This window comes from Lithobates pipiens, unplaced genomic scaffold, assembly GCF_037356315.1.
Source record: "Lithobates pipiens isolate NorthernLeopardFrog02 unplaced genomic scaffold, aLitPip1_a1.2 Scaffold_1, whole genome shotgun sequence".
Taxonomy (NCBI): domain Eukaryota; kingdom Metazoa; phylum Chordata; class Amphibia; order Anura; family Ranidae; genus Lithobates; species Lithobates pipiens.
In genome coordinates this window covers 101,158,078-101,182,336 of record NW_027507685.1, presented here as the reverse complement: position 1 = coordinate 101,182,336, position 24,259 = coordinate 101,158,078, and the positions used below count along the sequence as shown (strand labels likewise).

General features: G+C 46.2%; 1 protein-coding gene across 4 annotated transcripts in view; it reads left to right on the top strand.

Annotated features, from left to right (window-relative positions):
- TNC (tenascin C) overlaps positions 1–24,259 on the top strand; it is a 209,848-nt gene that overhangs the window by 104,796 nt on the left and 80,793 nt on the right. For 2 of the 4 annotated variants that reach the window (XM_077467899.1, XM_077467825.1), the window contains one exon: positions 6,770–7,042. The exons of the other annotated variants lie outside the window; for them this stretch is intronic. In XM_077467899.1, the coding sequence (XP_077324025.1) occupies positions 6,770–7,042 (273 nt within the window). The remainder of the gene's footprint in view (positions 1–6,769; positions 7,043–24,259) is intronic. 4 annotated transcript variants of the gene reach the window in all.

Genomic DNA, 24,259 nt, shown 5'->3' with positions numbered 1-24,259 from the left:
CCACCAAAACAGGAGGTAAGGAAAATCATCCAATGGGTCTAGGGCTGCCGATAGGGGGTTAGAGCCAGCCCTTCTGTAAGGAGCCAGAGTCCCATCAGTTTAACAGGGAGCCTGGAGTCGGAGCCTGGAGTCAGAATGGGAACTCTTTAAATACCTTTGGGTGCATGTACAGTAATCCCATGGTTCGTGGCTCCCAGAAATTAAATACAAGTTCACCAAGGCCCAAGCAGTTCAGCAGCAGGGGTCGGAGGCAGAGGAGGAAGAGTAACCCTCTCAGTGGGGGAGATTACTTCCATGTTGAATAGGACAAGGGCCTCTAACCCACAACCCTGTGGCTGTGGGTGGATGGCTTATCGAAATTTGTGATGGTTGCTAGGAATGCAGCCTGAGCTGGCATCCACTGTTCTTAAAGAAACACTGACAGTGGGAAGCTGTCATATATAGAATCGGGGGGCGAACGGGCAATAATTGGCCAATCCATACCCAAGGAAGGGTTGGGGTCCTGTCATACAGGCATTATGGGGCCACAATTCTAATGTCCAGCTTCCTGAAGAACCATTGACAGTGGAAGCTGTTATATATAAAACCAGGAGCCAGATGGGCAATAGGTGGCAATAGGTAACAATTGGATCATCCATATCCATGGTAGATTTGGAGCCTTGTCAGACAGGCAGTATAGGGGGCCACATAATATCTAATGCCCAGCTTCCTGAGGAACCATTGGGCAGGAGGAAGCCATCATATATATAAGTTGGGGCTGAATGGGCAATAGGTGGCCAACCATTGGCTCATTCATGATCAAGGACGGATCCGAGCCCTGTCATACAGGCAGTATGAGGCCACACAATTTCTAATGGCCAGCTTCCTGAGGGACCACTGACAGTGGAAAGCTGTCATGTATAGAAGCAGAGTCAGAATGGGCAATAGTTTGCCAATCATTGGCTCATCCATACCCAAGGAAGGGTTGGGGCCCTTTCCTACAGGCAGGATGGGAGCCATACAATATCTAATGGCCAGCTTTCTGAGGAATCATTGGCAGGAGGAAGCCATCATATATATGTGGGGGCTGCATGGGCAATAGTTGGCCAACCGTTGGCTCATTCATAACCAAGGAATGATCGGGCCCTGACATACAAGCAGTATGAGGCCACAAAATTTCTAATGACCAGCTTCCTGAGGGACCATTGACAGTAGGAAGCTGTCATATACAGAAGCAGGGGCCGAATGGGCAATAGGGGGCCAACAATTGGCTCATCCATACCCAAGGAAGGTCATACCGGCAGTATGGGGATCACATGATATTTAATGGTGGCCCCTGAGTGGGACAAATGCCTAATGCCAGGTTAATTCACCCGTGTCCACTCTTGCGTGTTTTTTAATGTCCATTGTAGTGCATTGAGGTGTGATTTGGAGCATTCGTGGTTTGGCCAGTGGGGATTGATTTTCTGCAGTAACCACATTGTTGGGGACTTTGGAAGGATCTAATTCCAGGGAATTGATAGTGCTTTAAAATGCAAATGCACAGAAAAATCGGCATGCCTTGGTGTGCAAAACTCAAGGCAACACAGCATATAGATGTGAAGGATCTCATTGAGTAATGCGCATTCCTATGACACATTCATTGTTTTGCATTGGAAAGTACGCGCTAAAAGGCCAAAGTGTCAACCGGGCCGAAAAGGTGAATTTGCCTCACTTTGGGAGATTTGCTCTCACTTCCTGTTGGGTTTCTGGGGAATTGGAAGTGATTGGAAAGTTCCTTAATGGTACACAGATTTTAACCCCTACCCTACTCTATCCAAATTGAAATTGAAAACTTTGGTTATACATACATTTAAACAAAAAAAAAAACATTATAATGAAGTAAGAGGTAAAAGAAATGTGGGGAGAATTGAAAAATAAAGAACTAATTAAGGTTGTTTGGAGCCCAAGTGTCACTCCATTGGAGTAAAAATGAAGCCCTACGGTACATTACCTTCTCTGCATTTTGAAGTTCCATCATTATAAAATGTTAATTAGGTTCATTTTAACAACTAATACAAAGTTCTTTTCCTAAGTGGATGTGTTTTTATTCAAGATTGGACAACATGCTGACAGCCGGTCTTGGTTTTATTATAATTTTTATTATATGTTCTGTGACACCAGATTAAAGCTGAACTTTCATCACCATTATTTTAATGTCCAAACGTGATGACGTTGGGGTTGTACATTGTGTGAATGGGAAATCGCACACGTCAGTCATCGCTGCAACAATGGTGCCGGCTGGAGGCAAGTGGGGTCAGAAGTATAGTGCTAGTATAGTGGAGATGTTTGTTCCAGGGGATATCTGATTTCCCTAGGGCAGAATGAACAAGCTTTTCAATAAGAAGGCCACATTGTATATTTTTAGAAAATATTTGCACCAAATCAGTTTTAGAAATTAAAGCTTGCATCAGAGAACCCCCCTCAAACCAGGGTCCCCATAAGAGAACCCCTTTACATCAGGATCCTCAACAGAGTCCCCCTTACATCAGTGTCCCCATCAGAGACCTCCCTCTTACATCAGTGACCCCATTAGAGACCACCCTTACATCAGAGACCCCCTTATATCAGTGTCCCGTTCAGAATCCTCCCTTACATCAGTGTCCCCATCAGAGACCCCCCTTACATTACTATCCTCATCAGAGTACCCCTACATCAGTATCCCCATCAGAACACCCCCTTACATCAGGGCCCTCATCAGAGTCTCCCTTACATCACAATCATTATCAGAGTCCCCCTTCCATTAGTGTCCCTCCTTACAACACCATCCTCATCAGAACCCCCCCTACATCAGTGTCTCCATCAGAGGCCTCCCTTACATCAATGTCCCCATCAGAGACCCCCCTTACATTACTATCCTCATCAGAGTACCCCCTACATCAGTATCCCCATCAGAGGCCCCCTTACATCAGGGTCCTTATCAGAGTCCCCCTTACATTAGTGTCCTTCCTTACAACACCATCCTCATCAGAAGCACCCCTACATCAGTGTCCCCATCAGAGGCCTCCCTTACATCAAAATCCTTATCAGAATCCCCCTTACATTAGTGTCCTTCCTTACAACACTATCCTCATCAGAAGCCCCCCTAGATCAGTGTCCCCATCAGAACCCCCTAAGACTAGTATTCCCATCAGAACCCCCTTAGACCAGTGTTCCCATCAGAGTCCCCCCTATACAACTGTGTCTCCATCCAGGTCCCCCCTTACAACATTGTTGCCATAAGAGTCCCCCTTACATCACTATCCTTATCAGAGCCCCCTTACGTCAGTGTGCCCATCAGAGGGCCCCCTTACATTGGTATCTCCATCAGAGTCCCCCTTATATTAGTGTCTCCATCAGGATTTCCCCCTTACATCAGTGTCCCCATCAGGGTCCTTGCTTACATCACTATCTTCATTAGAGGCCCCCCTTATATTAGTGCCTCCATCAGATGCCCCCTTATATTAGTGCCCCCATCAGAGGCCCCCTTATATTAGTGCCCCCATCAGAGGCCCCCCTTATATCAGTGCCCCATCAGAGTCCCCCCTTATATCAGTGCCCCCATCAGAGCCCCCCCTTATATCAGTGCCCCATCAGAGACCCCCTTTATATTAGTGCCTTCCTCAGAGGCCCCTTTATATCAGTGCCCCATCAGAGGCTCCCCTTATATCAGTGCCCCATCAGAGGCCCCCCTTATATCAGTGCCCCATCAGAGGCCCCCCTTATATTAGTGCCCCCATCAGAGGCCCCCCTTATATTAGTGCCCCCTCAGAGGCCCCCTTATATTAGTGCCCCATCAGAGGCCTTCCTTATATCAGTGCCCCATCAGAGGCCCCCCTTATATCAGTGCCCCATCAGAGGCCCCCCTTATATTAGTGCCCCCATCAGAGGCCCTCCTTATATCAGTGCCCCCATCAGAGGCCCCCTTATATTAGTGCCCCATCAGAGGCCCTCCTTATATTAGTGCCCCCATCAGAGGCCCCCTTATATTAGTGCCCCATCAGAGGCCCCCTTATATTAGTGCCCCATCAGAGGCCTTCCTTATATCAGTGCCCCATCAGAGGCCCCCCTTATATTAGTGCCCCCATCAGAGGCCCCCCTTATATTACTGCCCCCATCAGATGGCCCCCTTATATTAGTGCCCCCATCAGAGGCACCCATTACTTATGTATCCCCATCAGAACCCCTCCTTTACATCAGAGTCCCCTTACACTATAAGGCTTACAACATGGTTGTAACAGCAGGGCAGAAGCCAGGAGGCGGAGCAGTCATTTTCACCCTCCTTTTAGGGCAAGCATGTCATTGGCTGCTAGGTGGTGGGGAGGATAAGGGGGGCGGGTCTGGTCAGGGTGAAGTGGAGCCTATAGGCAGGCTCAGTTGACCCAAATCCTCTACCTGTGCACACCGAGGATATGCCAGATAATGTACCTCATAGCGGGCCAGGTCTGGCCCGCGGGGCGAAGTTTGCAGCCCCCGCCTTAGGGGATCAAAAGGACATTTTTTTCCCCCCTATTGAAGCTAAATTGGTCCATGCTTTATAAGTTGTTGTTTTTTTGCCTTCCTCTGGATCAACTGTAGGTAAAGGGTTCTCTAGGGCAGAATGGCTGAACTGAATGAACCAAATGAAGTCCTTCACTTATTGGTTGAGCTTGGATATGTGTTTTTTTTTTTAACCCAGCTATTAAAATAATGATGCTCAAAGTTTGGCTATAAAGTATATCTGATTTCAAGGAATAAAAACATAATATATTGCAGCTTACCAGTCCTTAAATGGTGGTGGCTGCATTAGTTGTCCTTTTTTTCCAGGCTTGGGACGTTTTGTGCAAGTAGGAGGTCCTAGACAGGAGATCAGTCTAGGGTGACTCAACAGCATCTCCATAGAAAATATTTATTTAAGCATTACAACAATAACATCATCCAAAAATATTGACGCGTTTCGGCCTTAGGCCTTCATTCTTGATTTTCTTTTTTTTAGGCTTTTTTTTTCTTTTATTTTCACTTTATTATAATTTCGGACACTTCCTGTCCCAGAGTGACAGTGCTCACATAATGTACTCTGTAGAGAGGCAGTGTTGTCACCCTAGAACTGGAAGTGTCTGGCAGAATCAAGGCTTTTCTTTTTTTGAGGAAAACCCAGAAGAACCAACCAGTCACACATTTTTGGTTGGTCTGAATATTTGAATATGGTTCCCAATGATCTGTGGAGGAGCACATAATACAAGGAATATACAATTGCCTTCAGGGGATCAGGATGGATTTTTTTTTCTCCTACTGGAGCAAACTGGACCATGATTTATAGGGTTTCTTTACCATCCTCTATATCAACCCTGTGTATATACGCTATATTGTCAAAAGTATTGGGGCACCTGCCTTTACACGCACATGAACTTTAATGGCATCCCAGTTTTAGTCCATTGGGTTCAATGTTGAGTTGGCCCACCCTTTGCAGCTATAACAGCTTCAACTCTTCTAGGAAGGTTGTCCACAAGGCTTAGGAGTGTGTCTATGGAGAAGTTTGACCATTCTTCCAGAAGCGCATCAGTGAGGTCAGTCACTGATGTTGGACGAGAAGCCCTTGCTCGCAGCCTCCCTTCTAATTCATCCCAAAGGTGTTCTATCGGGTTGAGGTGTAGGCCCCTCAAGTTCCTCCACTCCAAACTCACTCATCTATGTCTTTGGGGACCTTGCTTTGTGCACTGGTGTGTAGTCATGTTGGAACACGAAGGGGCCATCCCCAAACTGTTCCCACAAATTTGGGATCATGAAATTCTCCAAAATGTCTTGGAATGCTGATGCCATAAGAAATCCCTTCACTGGAACTAAGGGGGCCAAGCCCAACCCCTGAAAAACAACCTCCACACCATCATCCCCCCTCCACCAAATGATTTTGGCATCAGCATACCAAGATATTTTGGACAATTTCATGCTCCCAACTTTGTAGGAAGTTTGGGGATGACCCCTTCCTGTTCCAACATGACTGCACACCAGTGCACAAAGCAAGGTCCATAAAGACATGGATAAGCGAGTTTGGGAGTTGGAGGAACTTGACTGGCCTGACCTCAACCCCCATAGAACACCTTTGGGATGAATTAGAGGGGAGGCTGATAGCCAGGGCTTCTCATACAACATCAGTGCTTGGCCTCACAAAATGCACTTCTGGTAGAATGGTAAAACATTCCCATAGACACACTCCTAAACATTGTGGATGGCCTTCCCAGAAGAGTTGAAGCTGTTATAACTACAAAGGGTGGGCCAAATCAATATTTAACCCTACGGACTAAGACTGGAATGCCATTAAAGTTCACGTGTTTGCAGGCAGGCGTCCTAATACATTTGGTAATATAGTGTAGTTCTCTTTATCAAACTTTTGCTATTCTTTTATTTTTATTGGTTGGAGTATGGTCTATTTTCAACCTAACTTTGCAACTATGTAATAATCTTATTTTCTAAATAAGATTTTGAAGGTTTATGAATTGTAACATAGAGTGTGCATTGTCCAGAGGTGGGGGGTTGGCAGAAATGTATACTTTACCTCCTAGAGTTTTGGTTTAAATAGCTGCTATTACAATTTATCTTGGTAATCTTCTTCTCTAGGTTATGGACATCAAAAGTTTTTTTTTCTTCCCCAGTCATTCTTTCTTCATGATCCGATACATTTTGCTTTCTTTTGGCTTCTAGCTACAGATAATAGCAGTACGTCACTAACTGCCATTTTTACTAACTGCCGTTTTTATTTCCTCTTCTTTTTCCTTTCATGGAATATTCTTTTTAGAATCAGAACCTGAAGTTGGAAACCTCAAGGTTTCTAGTATAACCCCTGATGGGTTCCACCTATCATGGACAGCTGACGAGAGTGGCTTTGACAACTTTATCATTAAAATACAGGATGCCCAGCGCCAACATGATCCGGTTATTCTGACAGTGCCAGGCAGTGAACGCACGAGAACTGTGACGGGACTGAGAGATGGCACTGAATATGAGATTGAGCTGCATGGTATTGCTAGTGGTCAGCGCTCTCCACCGATAAAAGGAGAGGCAATAACAGGTACTCCAGATTAGTAGCATGTTTTGGCACCACTGAAAACTACAAAACTGAATCTCATATTATTATTATTATTCAGGATTTATATAGCGCCAACAGTTTACGCAGTGCTTTACAAGATAAAAAGGACACAATACAGTTATAATAAAATAAAAAAACAAGAGGATTAAGAGGGCCCTGTTCAGAAGAGCTAACAATCTAATAAGGTGGGGCAGGTGGTACAAAAGGTTGTAACCTTGGGGAATGAGCTGATAGAAGTGGTAGAAGATTAGTTGGAGACGTGATAGGCTTTCTTGAAGAGATGAGTTTTCAGGGATCGCCTGAAGGTGCCAAGAGTAGGGGATAGCTGGACCGGTGGAGGTAGCGAGTTCCATAAGATGGGAGAGGTTTTGGAGGAATCCTAGAGAGGAGTATGGGAGGAGGAGATGAGAGAGCTTGAGAGTAGGAGGTCTTGAGAAGAGCGGAGAGGACGATTTGGGTGATATTTGGAGACAAGATTGGTGATGTAGCTCAGGGCAGAGTTGTGAATGGCTTTGTATGTTGTGGTTCGTATTCTGGATTTAATTTGATGGGTGATTGGGAGAGAGTGTAGGGATTGGAGGAGAGGGTTGATAGACACAGAGCGGTTGGTAAGGTGGATAAGTCTGGCAGCAGCATTTATAATAGACTGAAGTGGGGATAGCCTATGAAGAGGCAAGCCAATGAGAAGGATGTTGCAATAGTCAAGGCGAGAGATAACGAGGGAGTGAATGAGGAGCTTGGTGGTTTCATTTGTTAATTGTAGAACTTTATTGTACTGTAACGCAATGCAAACACGCTGGACACCCAAGCATCTGGTTCATACTAATGTGATTCAGTAAAGCACAGCAACCCATAGCAAGTGGTACCCAACGCACTCTACTGATGGGTGTGCATTGTAACAGGGAGCTCAGTTACGCTGAGCCTGTGGTTCAATTCCTACTGAGTGGCACTGAAGATGGAGTTTCCAGTATGGACATTCCAATCCCAGTGTCATCACCCATAAGTGCTGTCTGGGGTGACACTCTCAGTTGGAGTCATGGGTTGCACAGCTCCATATGCCATTATCAGGGGACGATTGGACTGGATGGATGCAAATATTTTATGTTAAGCTGGTGGCCCTGGGTGCTTGCTCCTTAATGAAGACCTGAATTTGAGTGTCACGCATCATTGACAGCTCTTGGGTGTTATATAGGTATCTGCTTCCAAATAACCTTTCATAGATCCTTTAAAGTGACCCTACCACTAAGAAACTCAGCCAAACAGAAGCATAATTCAAAGAAGATTACTCCTACTTAACTTTCTAGTGACCAGTAATTCTGATCTTGACTCTCTTATAGAGCTATGACCACATCTGTAATCCATCATTTCTAGGGGGGGTATCAGGTTCCTGGCATCCCAATGTGTTGGGCTGTAGTCCTTACCACCCCTCGTATGTCATTTTGTCCTTTAGTGATGTAACGGGTTGGTGGGAGAAACCACGGCACACAGTGGGTGACATGCCCCTGGCAGCTGTGCTGATCCCCCACTCAATGGTACACCCAGCTTTGCTGATCCCCAACTCAGTAGTTAGGCCCGGCTCTGCTGATCCTCTGGTTTACTGATCTCCCTTTCTTTTCCCGCTCATCTCCTGCTATATTGCTCCCACACTGCTCACCATGTGTGACATCTACTAGTTTCTCCTGTTCCCGTCCTCCAGCTCTGCTGATCCTCTCTCCGCTAGTGATGGACGAACTTCCGACGGGATGTTTCACGAACGCAGACCGCGAACGCGGCCGATAGTTCGCGAACCGTAACGTTCGCGGCGGGCCCCATTGACTTCAATGGGAGGCGAACTTTGCAAACCTACAGGTCAAATTTGTAGCCACAAAATAATTACTAGCTGTGCAAACATAGTCCCACCACATGGCCAATGACATAACACATGTATGAGGTGAATCTGGGATCGACAACTACAAGCATTCTTTTTTTATATGTGAAATTGTGACAATTCAGGACTGTGGAGCGCATGAAGGCAATTAAGGAGAGGGAAGGTCAGGGTAGGCTAAGAAGAGGGTGCAGGAGATGATCACAAGCAGCGTGACATACAGCAATGACACCTGCACCATGATAGAGTGATCTGACACCAGCACCGTGATAGAGAGCACTGACATCAGCAGCGTGACATACAGCAATGACACCTGCACGTGATAGAGTGATCTGACACCAGCACCGTGATAGAGAGCACTGACATCAGCAGCGTGACATAAAGCACTGACACCAGCACCATGATATACAGCACTGACACCAGCACCGTGATATACAGCACTGACACCTGCACCGTAAGCAGCCCCAGGAGGAAGTCAGCATAGCACAGGGATGGTGGGAGCCCCTCATAATGAGCATAGCACAGGGATGGTGGGAGCCCCTCATAATAAGCAGCCCCAGGAGGATGTCAGCATAGCACAGGGATGGTGGGAGCCCCTCATAATAAGCAGCCCCAGGAGTAAATCAGCACAGCACAGGGATGGTGGGAGCCCCTCATAATGAGCATAGCACAGGGATGGTGGGAGCCCCTCATAATATGCACAGCAGAGGTACAGCCCCAGGAGGAAGTCAGCACAGCACAGGGATGGTGGGAGCCCCTCATAATAAGCAGCCCCAGTAGAAATATGACACTGCTCAACCTCTTCAAACAGGAGGGTACGGGCATATAGTACGGTGTGCTTTTTTTGGACAATGAAGTGAGCCAAATGAAGAAAGAAGGTCTGTGTGCTCGATTAAAAAAATTGTTTATAGACATATCAAAGGTCTACTGGTCACATGTGTTGAATTCCTCTGAGATCCATGTCTCATTCATTTTTAGAAATGTGAGGTAGTTAACACTGTCGTGAGCTAGGCGAGTACGCTTATCGGTCACGATCCCCCCTTCTGCTCTGAACGTCCTTTCGGACAGGACACTGGACGAGGGGCAAGCCAACAGTTCGATTGCAAATTGGGCAAGCTCTGGCCAGAGGTCAAGCCTGCCCACCCAGTAGTCCAGGGGTTCATCACTCCTCAGAGTGTCCACATCAGCCGTTAACCCGATGTAGTCGGACACCTGACGGTCTAGGCGTTCCCTGATGCTGGATCCGGATGACACCTGTCGATGGGTCAGCTGAAAGAATGACCTCATATCAGAAGTCACCAACACATCTTCAAACCGGCCTCTTCTTGCAGGCGCTGTTGGATTGGTACCCGCAACTCCTTCTCTGGGAGTGGGAATTGCTCCTCTGCCAGCGCACGCAAAAGCAGAATGCAGCATTACTCGAAGCAAGGTCTGAAAGTGCTCCTATCTGACAGCCCTCTGTGACGGCGGTAACATTTCCGCCATTTTGTGTTTGTACCGGGGGTCTAAGTATGTTGCCACCCAGTATTGGTCCTTGACCCTTATGCTTTTTATACGGGGGTCCCTATTAAAACACTTGAGCATGAAGGCCCCCATTTGCACTAAACTGGAAGCAGTGTGGTGGCCTGGATCCTGCTCATCATCCAGGATAATGTCATCCTCTTCATTCTCCTCTCCCCATCCACACACAACAACAGGGATCCCAGAAAGGTTTAAAACATGCTCTTCTTGCTCCTCCTCATCTGCCCCGGCACCATCCTCCTCTGACTCCTCTTCAGACTCCTGTTGTTCACTTGTCTCAGATAGAGTAGCCCCCCCTGGGAATTCATCCAGCATTGCGACTTCCTCATCTTCCCGCTCCTGCTCCTCCACAGCTTGATCAATGACACGACGCAATGCACGCTCCATAAAGAAGGCATAAGGTACCATGTCACTGATGGCGCCATGGCTGCGACTGACCAGTTTGGTGGTCTCCTCAAATGGCCGCAGAAGTCTGCATGAGCAGCCACTGGCGCGGTGAAAAAAAACCAGCTCCCCAGAACCTGTTCTGCCGCAGAGTTCATACAGGTAAACGTTAACTGCACGTTTCTGCTTGAGCAGCCTATCAAGCATATAGAAGGTTGAGTTCCATCGCGTCGGGCAATCGCAAATAAGACGTCTGACCGGCAGATTGTGTCGCCGCTGAATGTCAGCAAGGCGAGCCATGGCCGTGTAAGATCTTCTGAAATGGGCCGAGATTTTCCTTGCCTGCCGCAAGATGTCCTGGACCCCAGGGTATTGGACAACGAATCGCTGCACGACAAAGTTTAAGACGTGTACCATGCATGGCACGTGCGTAATTTTGCCCTGTTTCAATGCGCTAAGCAGATTGGCACTGTTGTCACACACCACTTTACCAACTGTCAAATTGAGCGGTGTTAGCCACTGATCTGCCTGTGAACGCAAAGCTGAAAGGAGTGCCGGGCCAGTGTGGCTCTTGGCCTTCCAGGCACAACAGACGCAGCACGGCATGGCAACGTCTCACCTGGCATGTCGAATAGGTTCTGGGGAGCTTGGGCGGCACAGCGGAAGAGACGCTAGCAGCGGAAAAGGAGGAGTCAGCCGAGGAGGAGAGGGAGGAGGATGGAGTAGGAGGAGGAGGAGGAGAAGAAGAGCCAGGCCTGCATGCAATCCATGGCGGTAAAACCAAATCTACACGGGTGCCACGCGTTACATGCTTGACGGCCGTCAGAAGGTTCACCCAGTGGGCAGTAAAAGCGATATACCTTCCCTGCCCGTGTTTGCTAGACTACGTATCTGTGGTCAGATGTATCTTGGCACCGACACTGTGTGCCAGAGATACATTCACTTGCCGCTGAACATGGCCATATAGCTCTGGGATGCCCTTCTCTGAGAAATACTTCCTTCCTGGGACCTTCCATTGTGGTGTTCCAATGGCCACAAATTTTCGAAAGGCCTCCGAGTCCACCAGTTTATATGGCAGTAGTTGGAGGGCTATCAGTTCTGACAAGCCAGCCGTCAACCGTTGGGCAAGAGGGTTATCCGGGGTCATCATTTTTTTACGCTCGAACATTAGGCCCATGGAAGCCTGCTTTTTTGCAGAAAAACGTGAGCTTGGCGTGATGGAAGGTGGAGTGGAAGACAATTGTGAGGAGAGAGGAGAAGGAGAAGTAGAAGACGAGGCTGGACGGTGAGAGCCTGGAGTGTGGCTTTGTGTGCTCCGTTGCTCCCACTGGGCTCGGTGATGGCTGTTCATGTGCCTTCTTAAGGTGGTCGTCCCTAGGTGAGTGTTGGGCTTACCGCTACTAATGCGTTGACTGCAAAGATTGCAGATGGCAACACTATTGTCAGCAGCGGACACGTTAAAAAAAGCCCACACTGTGGAGCCATGTAACGGCGTCCTGGGAGCACCAGATGTGACCGTACATGGTCGATGACTCGCTCCTGATACATTAGCAGTCTGCTTTGTCCCTCCTGTGCAAATGTAAGTTATTCCTGCTTCTCCTCCCTATCTGATGGCCCATATCTCCCTCTGAACACCCCTCCTCTTCCTCTCTTGTGGGCACCCACGTGACATCACTAGACACGTCATCATCGACATCACCTTCCCCACCGCTATAAGTAGAGATCTCGGAGTAGGCAGCAACATCGGGGACCAACCTCCTCCTTGGGCTGATCTGGGTACTGTTGTCATACTGCTGAGTGGCGGTTGTTGCTACCTCCTCTTCCTGATCCAATGCCATGAGTGGCTGCGCATCGGAAATGTCTTGATATGGATCAGAAAATAATTCCTGTGACTCAAGCGGAAGGTATATGGTGGTGGTGGTGGTGTTGGTGGTAGTGTCTTTGGGGGTGCACACAGCAGAGAGTGAAGAAGAGGGTGCAGATCGAGAGGATGAGGAGGGTGCAGAAGAGTAAGGCTGAGTGAGCCACTCAACCAAGTCTGGTGCGTCCTTTAAAGTAATTGAACGCAGCTTCTGCAACTTCCCACTTTGGCTCAAGCCTGTTGCTCCTGCCTCTTCCTCTGCCTGTCTTTTTTTAAATGACCCTGTGACAAAACTCTCAGTCCCTATACTGATAAAGGACTGCTGCAGTATAAGGCAGCAGTCAGCAGTAGTGCACCTAATCCCTATATATTGTGGACCTATACCAGTCCTTAAGGAATAGCAGACTGTACCTCACTCAACCCTATGTACTGTAGTACACTATACCTTACCAGTCCTTATAAGGACCTTTGTGGAACTAGTAGGTTGTGAATGATTAGCAGACTGTACCTCAGTCCCTATACTGATAAAGGACTGCTGCAGTATAGGGCAGCAGTCAGCAGTAGTGCACCTCAACCCTATATATTGTGGACCTATACCAGTCCTTAAGGAATAGCAGACTGTACCTCACTCAACCCTATGTACTGTAGTAGACTATACCTTACCAGTCCTTAGAAGGACCTTTGTGGAACTAGAAGATTGTGAATGATTAGCAGACTGTACCTCAGTCCCTATACTGATAAAGGACTGCTGCAGTATAGGGCAGCAGTCAGCAGTAGTGCACCTCAACCCTATATATTGTGGACCTATACCAGTCCTTAAAGCGGGGTTCCACCCTAAAGTGGAACTTCCGCTGATCGGAACCCTCCCCCCCTCCGGTGTCACAATTTGCACCTTTCAGGGGAGAGGGGGGTGGAGATACTTGTCAAAGACAGGTATTTACACCCACTTCCGGGCATAGACTCCTGTGGGAGTCTATGCCTCTTCCTGTCCTGCCGCGCTGCCTGCTCGCGCATGCGCAGTAGGGAACCGGGAAGTGAAGCCGATTCGCTTCACTTCCTGATTCCCTCACCTAGAATGGTGGCGGCAGCAGCCGAGAGCCGAGCGATCGATCAGCCTCGGCTGCCGGCATCGCTGGACCCTGGGACAGGTGAGTGTCCATTTATTAAAAGTCAGCAGCTGTAGTATTTATAGCTGCTGGCTTTTAATATTTTTTTTGTAGGTGGAATCCCTCTTTAAGGAATAGCAGACTATATATACCTCACTCAACCCTATGTACTGTAATACGCTATACCTTACCAGTCCTTATAAGGACCTTTGTGGAACTAGTAGGTTGTGATTAGCAGACTGTACCTCAGTCCCTATACTCATAAAGGACTACTGCAGCAGAAGGGCAGCAGTCAAGTATAATATTCTTTCTATATTTGGAAGAATTTGGAAGTCCTAAAAAGAACCTTTGTGGACCTAATAGTAACAGCTACTGATTAAACTGACTGTCCCTCACTGCCACACACAGCTTTCTGCCTGTCCCTATTTAAACTGACAAAACACAGGCTGCTGGAACAATAACTTGAATAGCACTCAAAACTATATCCTGTACTACTTTACCATACCAGTCCTGAAAAGGACTTTTGTGGACCTAATAGTAACAGCTAATGATTAAACTGAGTGTCCCTGCTACACACAGCGTCCTGTCCCTCTTTCTACACTGACAAAAGACAGGCTGCTGCAACAATCACTAGCACAGCAGTGCCTCAAACCTATATCCTGAACTACACCTAACACCTATACCATACCAGTCCTTAAAAGAACTTTTTTGGACCTAATAGCTAGCGATTTGGGTTACTGCAGTCTCTCCCCGCTCCACACAGCAACCTCTCCCTATAGTGACATACGAAAGAATGTAAAATGGCCGCCGGATCGGGTCTATTTATAAGTTAGGGGGAATGTCCAAGTGTCCATGTGCTGTAATGTCTCAATTGGCTGTCCTGTACCCCCTGATGGATGTGTCATCATAGGTCAAAGTTCTTTTACACAGTAAACACGGAAGTCCGCCAGGCGAACAGCGGCAATAGTCCGCCGATCGGGCGATCCGCGAACAGCCGAAATTCGCCACGAAACGACCGCCGGGCGAACCGTTCGGCCATCCCTACTCTCCGCTCACCTTCTGCTATAGCATTCCCTACATGTGCTGTCTGCTAGTTGCTCCTCTCCAGTCCAGACCCAGCATACCTTCCTGCTGCTTCATACTTCATACCAGTTGTGACGTGCACCAGACACTCCCAGAATATATACAAATGAACCCAGAAGTGACTGCCGATTAAATTTTTCTGGTTCACTTGTTGGTTTCCCAGTGCATCCTGGCATATCTCATACCTGCAATACCTCCAAAACAAAGCAAAGCTTACGCTGCATAAAAGGCCTCTCAGAAGCTTCAGGTGCTGTAAGCAAGCATTGTCTTAGACCTCTATGGAGGCTTTGGAGAAGCTTTATAAGCACCAAGAAATTACATGGGGGAACTTTTTTAAAACAAGGCAAACACAACATGTGAACAGGACTGTAAGGTGACCATTTTATTTAGTGACGGGAGCTTTCAGGGGGATTAAAAAAAGCGTGTCCAATGCCACATTTCGAAACAAGAGTGAACAAGTCCTTAATGAGTTGGATGAAGGTTAATGCAAACATTGGTTGGAAAATACGTGGATTTCATGGGATCCTTGGGTTCCTCTGGAGGTTGTTCCTTGAGCTGTGGTGATTGATCTCCCATTCAATAATTCTCATTGCATTCGGCACCTGAGGTCCTGCGTCCATGCAAAATACATACACTATATTGCCAAAAATTATTGGCACGCCTGCCTTTACACACTCATGAAATTTAATGGCATCCCAGTCTTAGTCTGTAGGGTTCAATATTGAGTTGGCCCACCCTTTGCAACTATAACAGCTTCAACTCTTCTTGGAAAGCTGTCCACAAGGTTTAGGAGTGTGTCTATAGGAATGTTTGATCATTCTTCCAGAAGCGCATTTGTGAGGTCAGGCACTGATGTTGGACGAGAAGGCCTGGCTCGCAGTCTCTGCCCTAATTCCTCCCAAAGGTTTTCTATCAGGTTAAGGTCAGGACTCTGTGCAGGCCAGACAAGTTCCTCCATCCCAAACTCGCTCATTTATGTCTTTATGGACCTTGCTTTGTGCACTGGTCCAAATAATTTGGTGGAGGGGGGATTATGGCGGGGGGTTGTTTTTCAGGGTTTGGGCTTGGCCCCTTAGTTCCAGTGAGGGGAACTCTTAAGAGGTCAGCATACCAAGACATTTTGGACAATTTCATGCTCCCAACTTTGGGGGAACAGTTTGGGGAGGACTTCTTCCAGTTCTAACATGACTGCACACCAGTGAACAAGGCAAGGTCCATAAAGACATGGATGAGTTTGGGGTGGAGGAACTTGGCTGGCCTGCACAGAGTCTCAACCTCAACCCAACAGAACACCCATAGAACCACTCCTAAACCTTGTGGATGGCCTTCCCAGAACTGTTGAAGCTGGTATAGATGCAAAGGGTGGGCAAACTCAATATTGAACCCTACCAACTAAGACTGGGATGTCATTAAAGTTCATGTGTGTTTAAAGGCAGGCGTCCCAATACTTTTTACAATATAGTTTATATTTATAAGTCATTATAAACATTGGTTGACAAATACCAGGATTTCATGGAATCCTTGGGTTACTCCAGAGGTTGTTAGGGGTTCCTTGAACTGTGGATGATTGATCTCCCCATCTTCCATTCAATAATTCTCATTGCATTCTGCACCTGAGGTCCTGCATCCATGGAAAAATACATACATCTATAAGAAATTGTGAACGTTGGTTGAAAAACATGTCTTGTAGATAAGCAGTAGAGTGATGACTTATGCTTTCCATATGCAAAAATGTACACGAAGAAGGCCCTTTGATTGGGAAGCCCATTCATCTCAATCACATAATGCAATGTGAAACGTTCACGGCGCATATTTAAACAAGCGTCAACGCCGTATATCATCTCTTTTAAAATACCTCTCTCCTGGCCTGGAGTTTGACAGATTAAATTTCAATGGAGTGACACTAAGCAGAGGTCCGCGATGAGAACGTCGGATAAATTTGAATGCGGTGGACGTGGGACTTCGTTCGTTAGCAAGTGCTCGGTGTTTACATTATTAGTGCAACAAGGCCAAAGAATTTGTCACGGAGAGAAGCCGCAGATGTCGGAGGAGCTTTTTCCTGGCTATAAATGGCAAAAGGCAAATGTGAGGAAAACACTCAATTATCTCGATATAAACAGCTGCCTACTTCTAGAGCAAAAGGAAAGCGGAGAGAGCAACATGCGGGAAGGGAGATGACTACCCTCACCCATGGTCTGGTCTTAGCTTTAGGATAAGGGTGCAATACACACAGATCCAGGCTGATGGGAAGTGCTGTGTATGGTCTCCTCCCGAAGAATAAGTAGGGTGCAGATGCCTTCATATTCACATGACCTACCTGTACATCCGAGATTGATTACCATATAACCCAAAGGATTCCTCGACATAAGAAGGAAATAACCTCTAGTTCTCTTTTCCAACCTGTTATAACATAATCTCCAAACCCTCCACTTACCCAATAAATGACGTGACAAGGTTGTGGAGTAAAATGGCCTTACGGCTTTTTATTAGCAATTAATGTAATTTAAATAAATAACATTTTAAAATAACCATCAACCAAGCTTCTCCATATACTTTGGGGGGTCTTTGAAGGCAATGACACACAACTTGGTCACTCCGACCAACTTCTTTTCAACTTTAGGCTTCCAGTCGCAAGCCACCGATGCTGAAACGGTACTCAACATTCGCAGTTACCTAAATTTTTACCCCTTCCTGGTTAATCAGAAGGTGCCCGAGAACCCCATACCACAGATGGGTCCCAACCATGTTATGTATACCAGCCTTCTTCTCTTCCTCCAAAGACCCACCACTGCCGGGCTGTCCTGACAGCCTCCCTGAAATACAGCACAAACATCGAGAGGGTGGGTGGGAACCTTCTCCTCCTCCGCTCTCGACTGACGTCACTTCCTCCTTCTCTTTACATGCTACTTCCCCCAGAATGCTTCCCGCGTCTCTTGATCAACCCCCTTTCCTTAAAGGTGCCACCTTCCTACATTACCCCCTTTGCCTGTCCTATGTCCGCCTGTGTCATGCCGCCCCTCCGCCCATTCTTTTTATTCTTTTTACTCCGGTACTCCCTAAAGGGGGACTTTTTTATGGTACTACAATAGTATAAACCCAAATGTAATGTTAAAGGTAGATGGTGTCAGCCCAGGGTTTTTATTCAGCAGGAACGTGCCGGAATGCAGTTCTGGCACCTCCAACACTGAATTCATGTAATGGCAAGGGGTGCTGGGGTGTGCTAGAGTGTCTATTGATACTGGCTACTGGGGGATATAGGGATCTATCGTTGCTAGGGGAACATATTGTTGTGGGAGATCTATTGTTACTGATGGGAGACCTATTGTTGCTGAGGAGATCTATTGTTGCTGGGGAGGCAATAGTTGTTGGGAAGGATCTACCATTGAGGAAGGGGGTCTAGTGTTGCTGGATACTGGAGAGTATGTTGATGCTGCCTGCTGGGAGATCTGTTGCTGCTGCCGGGGGTCAGTTGTTGCTGGTGGAGATCTAATGTTGCTGGGGATCAATTATTTTTGGGAAGGATCTACTGTTGAGGGACAAGTCTAGTGTTGTTAGCTACTGGACAGTCTATTGATGCTGGCTACTGGAAGGTCTATTGTTGCTGGCTGCTGGTATATCTATTGCTGGTGGGGGTCTATTGTTGCTGGGGAGTTCTAGTGTTTCTGGGGTCAATTTTTAATTGGAATGATCTACTATTGAGGGAGGGGTCTAGTGTTGCTTGCTACTGGAGAGTGTATGGATGCTGGCTGCTGGTAAATCTATTGCTGCTGGTGGGGGTCTATTGTTGCTGGGGAGGTCTAGTGTTGCTGGAAGGAGATCTAATATTGCTGGGGATCAATTATTTTTGGGAAGGATCTACTGTTGAGGGATGAGGCTAGTGTTGTTGGCTACTGGACAGTCTATTGATGCTGGCTACTGGAAGGTATATTATTGCTGGCTGCTGGTATATATATTGGTGGGGGTCCATTGTTGCTGGGGAGGTCTAGTGTTGCTGGGAGGTCAATTGTTAATTGGAAGGATCTACTGCTGAGGGAGGGTTTTAGTGTTGGTGGCTAGTGGAGAGTGTATGGATGCTGGCTGCTGGTATATCTATTGCTGCTGGTGGGGGTCTATTGTTGCTGGGGAGGTCTAGTGTTGCTGGGGGTCAATTGTTAATTGGAAGGATCTACTGTTGAGGAAGGTTTCTAGTGTCGCTGACTACTAGAGGGTATCTTGATGCTGGCTGCTGGTATATCTTTTGCTGCTGGTGGAGGTCTGTTGTTGCTGGGGAGTTCTAGTGTTGCTGGGGGTCAATTGTAAATTGGAAGGATCTACTGTTGAGGGAGGGGTCTAGTGTTGCTGGCTACTGGAGAGTGTATGGATGCTCGCTGCTGGGAGGTCTGTTGTTGCTGATAGAAGTTCTATTGTTGCTGGAGGACAATTGTTTACTGTTGAGGGAGGGGTCTAGTGTTGCTGGCTACTGGAGAGTGTATGGATGCTCGCTGCTGGGAGGTCTGTTGTTGCTAATAGGAGATCTATTGTTGCTGAGGGCCAATTGTTTCTGGGAAGGGTCTACTGTTGAGGGAGGGGGTCTAGTGTTGCTGGCTAATGGAGGGTCTATCGATGCTGTCTGCTGGGAGGTCTGTTGTTGCTGGGGGTCAATTGTTGATGGTTCAGTATCTACTGTTGAGGGCGGAGACTAGTGGTGCTGGCTGCTGGAGAGTCTGTTGATGCTGCCTGCTGGAAGATCTATTGCGGCTGACGGGGGTCTATTGTTGCTGGGAGATCTATTGTGGGTGGTGGGAGATCTATTGTTGCTGGAGGTCAGTTGTTTCTGGGAAGGGTCTAATGTTAATAGTGGGTTCTGGTGTTGCTGGCTCCTGGATGGTCTATTGGTGCTGGCTGTTGGTAGATCTATTGTTATCGTAAATTCGTAAATTTGTAAATTAGAATACTTAAAAATTAGTAAATTCTTAAATTCAAATATTTTAAAAATTCGAAAATTCAAAATGTGAAAATCCGAAATTTCGGAAATTTGGAAATTCTAAAACCTGAAAATTTGAAAATAAGAACAAAAATTCAAAAGAACGAAAATCCGCAAATTTGATAACCCCGAAAATAATTGTATTATTATTAATATTAACATTATTAGTATTATTATTAATAATTAATTCTGTTCCATTTGTTTAGACGCGGCATTCATTATTTCGGATAATTCGGAACTTTGGATAAATTCGTTACGCATTCGTTACATTCACTAGCAGCCAAATTTGACCTCTAAATTAATAGTTAGTTAGTTATTACTTAGTAAGTTATTATTTAGGATTTGCGTTCTTTAGAATTTTTGCATTTTCTTTTCCTATTTGTGGAATTTAGAATTTCTGAATTTTTTTGACTTTCTGAATTTCTGAATTTTCTAATTTCTGAATTTTCTAATCTACGAATTTTCGAATTTAGGAATTTTCAAATTTACGAAAATTTTGGATTTTTCGAATTGACAAAATTTATGAGTTTATGAATTTGAGAATTTTCTAATCTACGAATTTTCAAATTTACAACTTTATGAATTTACGAAAATGTATGAATTTTTGAATTTACGAATTTTTGAATTTACGTATTTATGAATTGACGAATTTTTGAATTTATGAATTTACGAATTTACGAATATTCGAATTTACGAATTTATGAATTTTTAAATGCAGGAATTTATGAATTTACGAATATTCGAAGTTACGAATATTCAAATTTACGAATTTATGAATTTATGAATTTACTAATTTACTAATTTTGATCATAACGAATGATCCGATAAAGGAAAAAAATATATATATATATTTTTTTCCAGTGCCAGTTTCTAATGCACATTGTGAGAAGCTCACAGTGGGCAGTGAAATCAGAGGAAGCCCTTTCAGTCCAGGAGAGGAGCCGCTACAACAAGACTGAAGGGAAGGCCGGAGGTCGGCTTTAATTAAGCAGATGATGCTTCATGTAGGCGGTATGCATTTTAATCCTGTCAAGCACCATATACAGTAATCAGGTCAGCTTGGGGAGGGCGGTGTAGTAGATCAGTGAAGGGAATTCTCAGGATGGGTTTATTAATTCCTGGAATAAACAGGTATAAGCAGCCCTGTGCCACACCCGGGGATATAACTCAATGAGACCCACCATGACACTTGGTCATGGAAGTCTTGGAAGGCTGGTAGGGCTCATCAACCGAACGTCTCTTGGGTTTAGGAAAGAATTAAACCCGCTCCAACTTAGCAACCGGAGAGGTTGTGCCGCGGGAACGTCGTGAATAATTGAACTGTGTTCAGGCCATAAGTTCTGCACCAAAATAAAGACAGGGAAGTAGCGTCAGGAAGAAATTCCGATGAGTTACTGGCTGCCCTGCGGATGGAGGGGGACCGCCGGCCAGAATCCTTGTGATTTAATACACTGAGGTTCAGGGAAAAAATTAAAAATAAATACACGGGTTTTACAAAATTATAGAGCAAACCAAGCATAATAAAGAAACAATAAAACATAGGATGGATGGATAGGCACTGATAGGCTGCATTGATGGGCACTGATAGGCAACACTGACAGGCACTGATAGGCAGAACTAATAGGCGGTGCTGATGGGCACTGATAGGCAACACTGACAGGCACTGATAGGCTGCACTGATGGGCACTGATGAGGCAGAACTGATGTGCACTGATAAGGCTGATTTGCACTGAAAGGCTGCACTAAGGGGTATTAATGAGACTTCACTGATATGTGGCACTGATTGGCACTCATAGGCAGCATTGATGGGCACTGATAGGCAACACTGACAGGCACTGATAGGTAGCACTGATGGGCACTGATAGGCGGAACTGATAGACAACACTGACAGGCACTGATAGGCTGCACTGATGAGGCTGCACTGATGTGCACTGATGAGGCAGAACTGTTGTGCACTGATAAGGCAGTATTGATTGGCACTGATAGGCGGCACTAAGGGGCACTGATGAGGCTGCACTGATATGTTGCACTGATGGGCACTGATAGGCAGCATTGATGGGCACTGATAGGCGGAACTAATAGGCAACACTGACAGGCACTGATAGGCTGCACTGATGAGGCAGCACTGTTGTGCACTGATAAGGCAGTATTGATTGTCAGTGATAGGCTGCACTAAGGGGCACTGATGAGGCTGCACTGATATGTGGCACTGATAGGCAGTAGAGATGGCCTTGTGGTTCGTCCGGCGGTCGGTTCGCGGTGAACTTTGCTCGTTCACGATTTGCCAAACAGGCAGACTTCTGGCGCTGTTCGTGGCGGCCATATTCGTTTACATTGTGAAGAACTTTGACCCATGACAAATCCATACAGCCAATTGAGACATTTCAGCACATGGACATACCTCCCTACCTTATAAATAGACCTGATCTGGCGGCCATTTTACATTCTGTCTTTTGTCAGTGTAGGGAAAGGAGGCTGTGTGGAGCAGGGACAGTCAGTCTAATCACTAGCTAGCTAATTAGCTATTACTATTAGGTGCACAAAAGTCCTTTTAAGGACTGGTATAGGTGTACAGTATATAGGGTTGTAATACACTTATAATATACTTTCTTTCAAATATAGAAAGTATATTATACTTCACTGCTGTGCTGCTGAGTGCTGACCGATTCTGCTGCTGTCTTTTATCAGTGTAGGGACTGTCTGAGAGACAGTTTGGTGTTTGGAGCAGGGACAGTCTGCAAATCACTAGCTACTAGGTCCACAAAGGTCCTTTTAAGGACTGGTATAGGTGCACAGTATATAAGGTTGTACACGTATAATATACTTTCTTTCAAATATAGAAAGCATATTATACTTCACTGCTGTGCTGCTGAGTGCTGACCGATTCTGCTGCTGTCTTTTATCAGTGTAGGGACATAGAGACAGTTTGGTGTTTGGAGCAGGGACAGTCTGCAATTCTCTAGCTACTATGTCCACAAAGGTCCTTTTAAGGACTGGTATAGGTGTACAGTATATAGGGTTGCACACGTATAATATACTTTCTTTCAAATATAGAAAGCATATTATACTTCACTTCTGTGCTGCTGAGCTGAGTGCTGACCGATTCTGCAGCTGTCGTTTCTCAGTGTAGGGAGGGCCAGTTTGGTGTTTGGAGCAGGAACAGTCTGCAATTCCCTAGCTACTAGCTAGCTACTACTAGGTCCACAAAGGTCCTTTTAAGGACTGGTATAGGTGTACAGTATATAGGGTTGTAATACACGTATAATATACTTTCTTTCAAATCTAGAAAGCATATTATAGTGCACTGCATGCAGTGCTGCTAACTGATTCTGCAGCTGTCGTTTCTCAGTGTAGGGAAGGACAGTTTGGTTTTTGGAGCAAGGACAGTCTGCAATTCACTAGCTACTAGCTAGCTACTATTAGGTCCACAAAGGTCCTTTTAAGGACTGGTATAGGTGTACTATTTGGTGTGCAGTATATAGGGGTGTAATACACGTATAAAATACTGTCAAATATAGAAAGCCTAGTATAGTCCATTACCACTGTGCAGCATTGTGACTGCTGAGCGGTTCTGCAGCGATACTACAAAGAGTGACAAACGCGATTAGAAAAAAGTATTATAACTGGTGTGATAGACCAGTGGCCCCCCAAAACAACAGATTGAAGCGTGGTGTTATATACCTTCTTCCACATATACTGCACTTCTCTAGAGACTTTTGTCACAGGGTCATTTAAAAAATGACAGGCAGAGGAAGAGGCAGGCCCTTCCGCAGGGGTGGTAGGGGTAGGGCAGGAGCAATAGGCTTGAGCCAAAGTGGCAAATTGCAGAAGGTGCGTTCGATTACGTCAAAGGATGCACCAGACTTGGTTGAGTGGCTCATTCAGCCTTTCTCTTCTGCACCCTCCTCATCCTCTCGATCTGCACCCTCTTCTTCACTCTCTGCTGTGTGCACCCCCAAAGACACTACCACCAACACCACCACCACATACCCTCCGCTTGAGTCACAGGAATTATTTTCTGATCCATCACAAGACATTGCCGATGTGCAGCCACTCTTGCCATTGGATCAGGAAGAGGAGGTAGCAACAACTGCCACTCAGCAATCTGACGACAGTACCCAGATCAGTCCAAGGAGGAGGTTGGTCCCTGGAGTTGCTGCCTACTCCGAGATCTCTAATTATATTGGTGGGGAAGGTGACGTCGATGATGACGTGTCTAGTGATGTCACGTGGGTGCCCACAAGAGAGGAAGAGGAGGGGAGTTCAGAGGGAGATATGGACCAGCAGATAGGGAGGAGAAGCAGGCGGAACTTACATTGCACAGGAGGGACAAACCAGGCTGCTAATGTATCAGGAGTGAGGCATCAACCATGTACGGTCACATCTGGCGATCCCAGGACGCCGGCACATGGCTCTG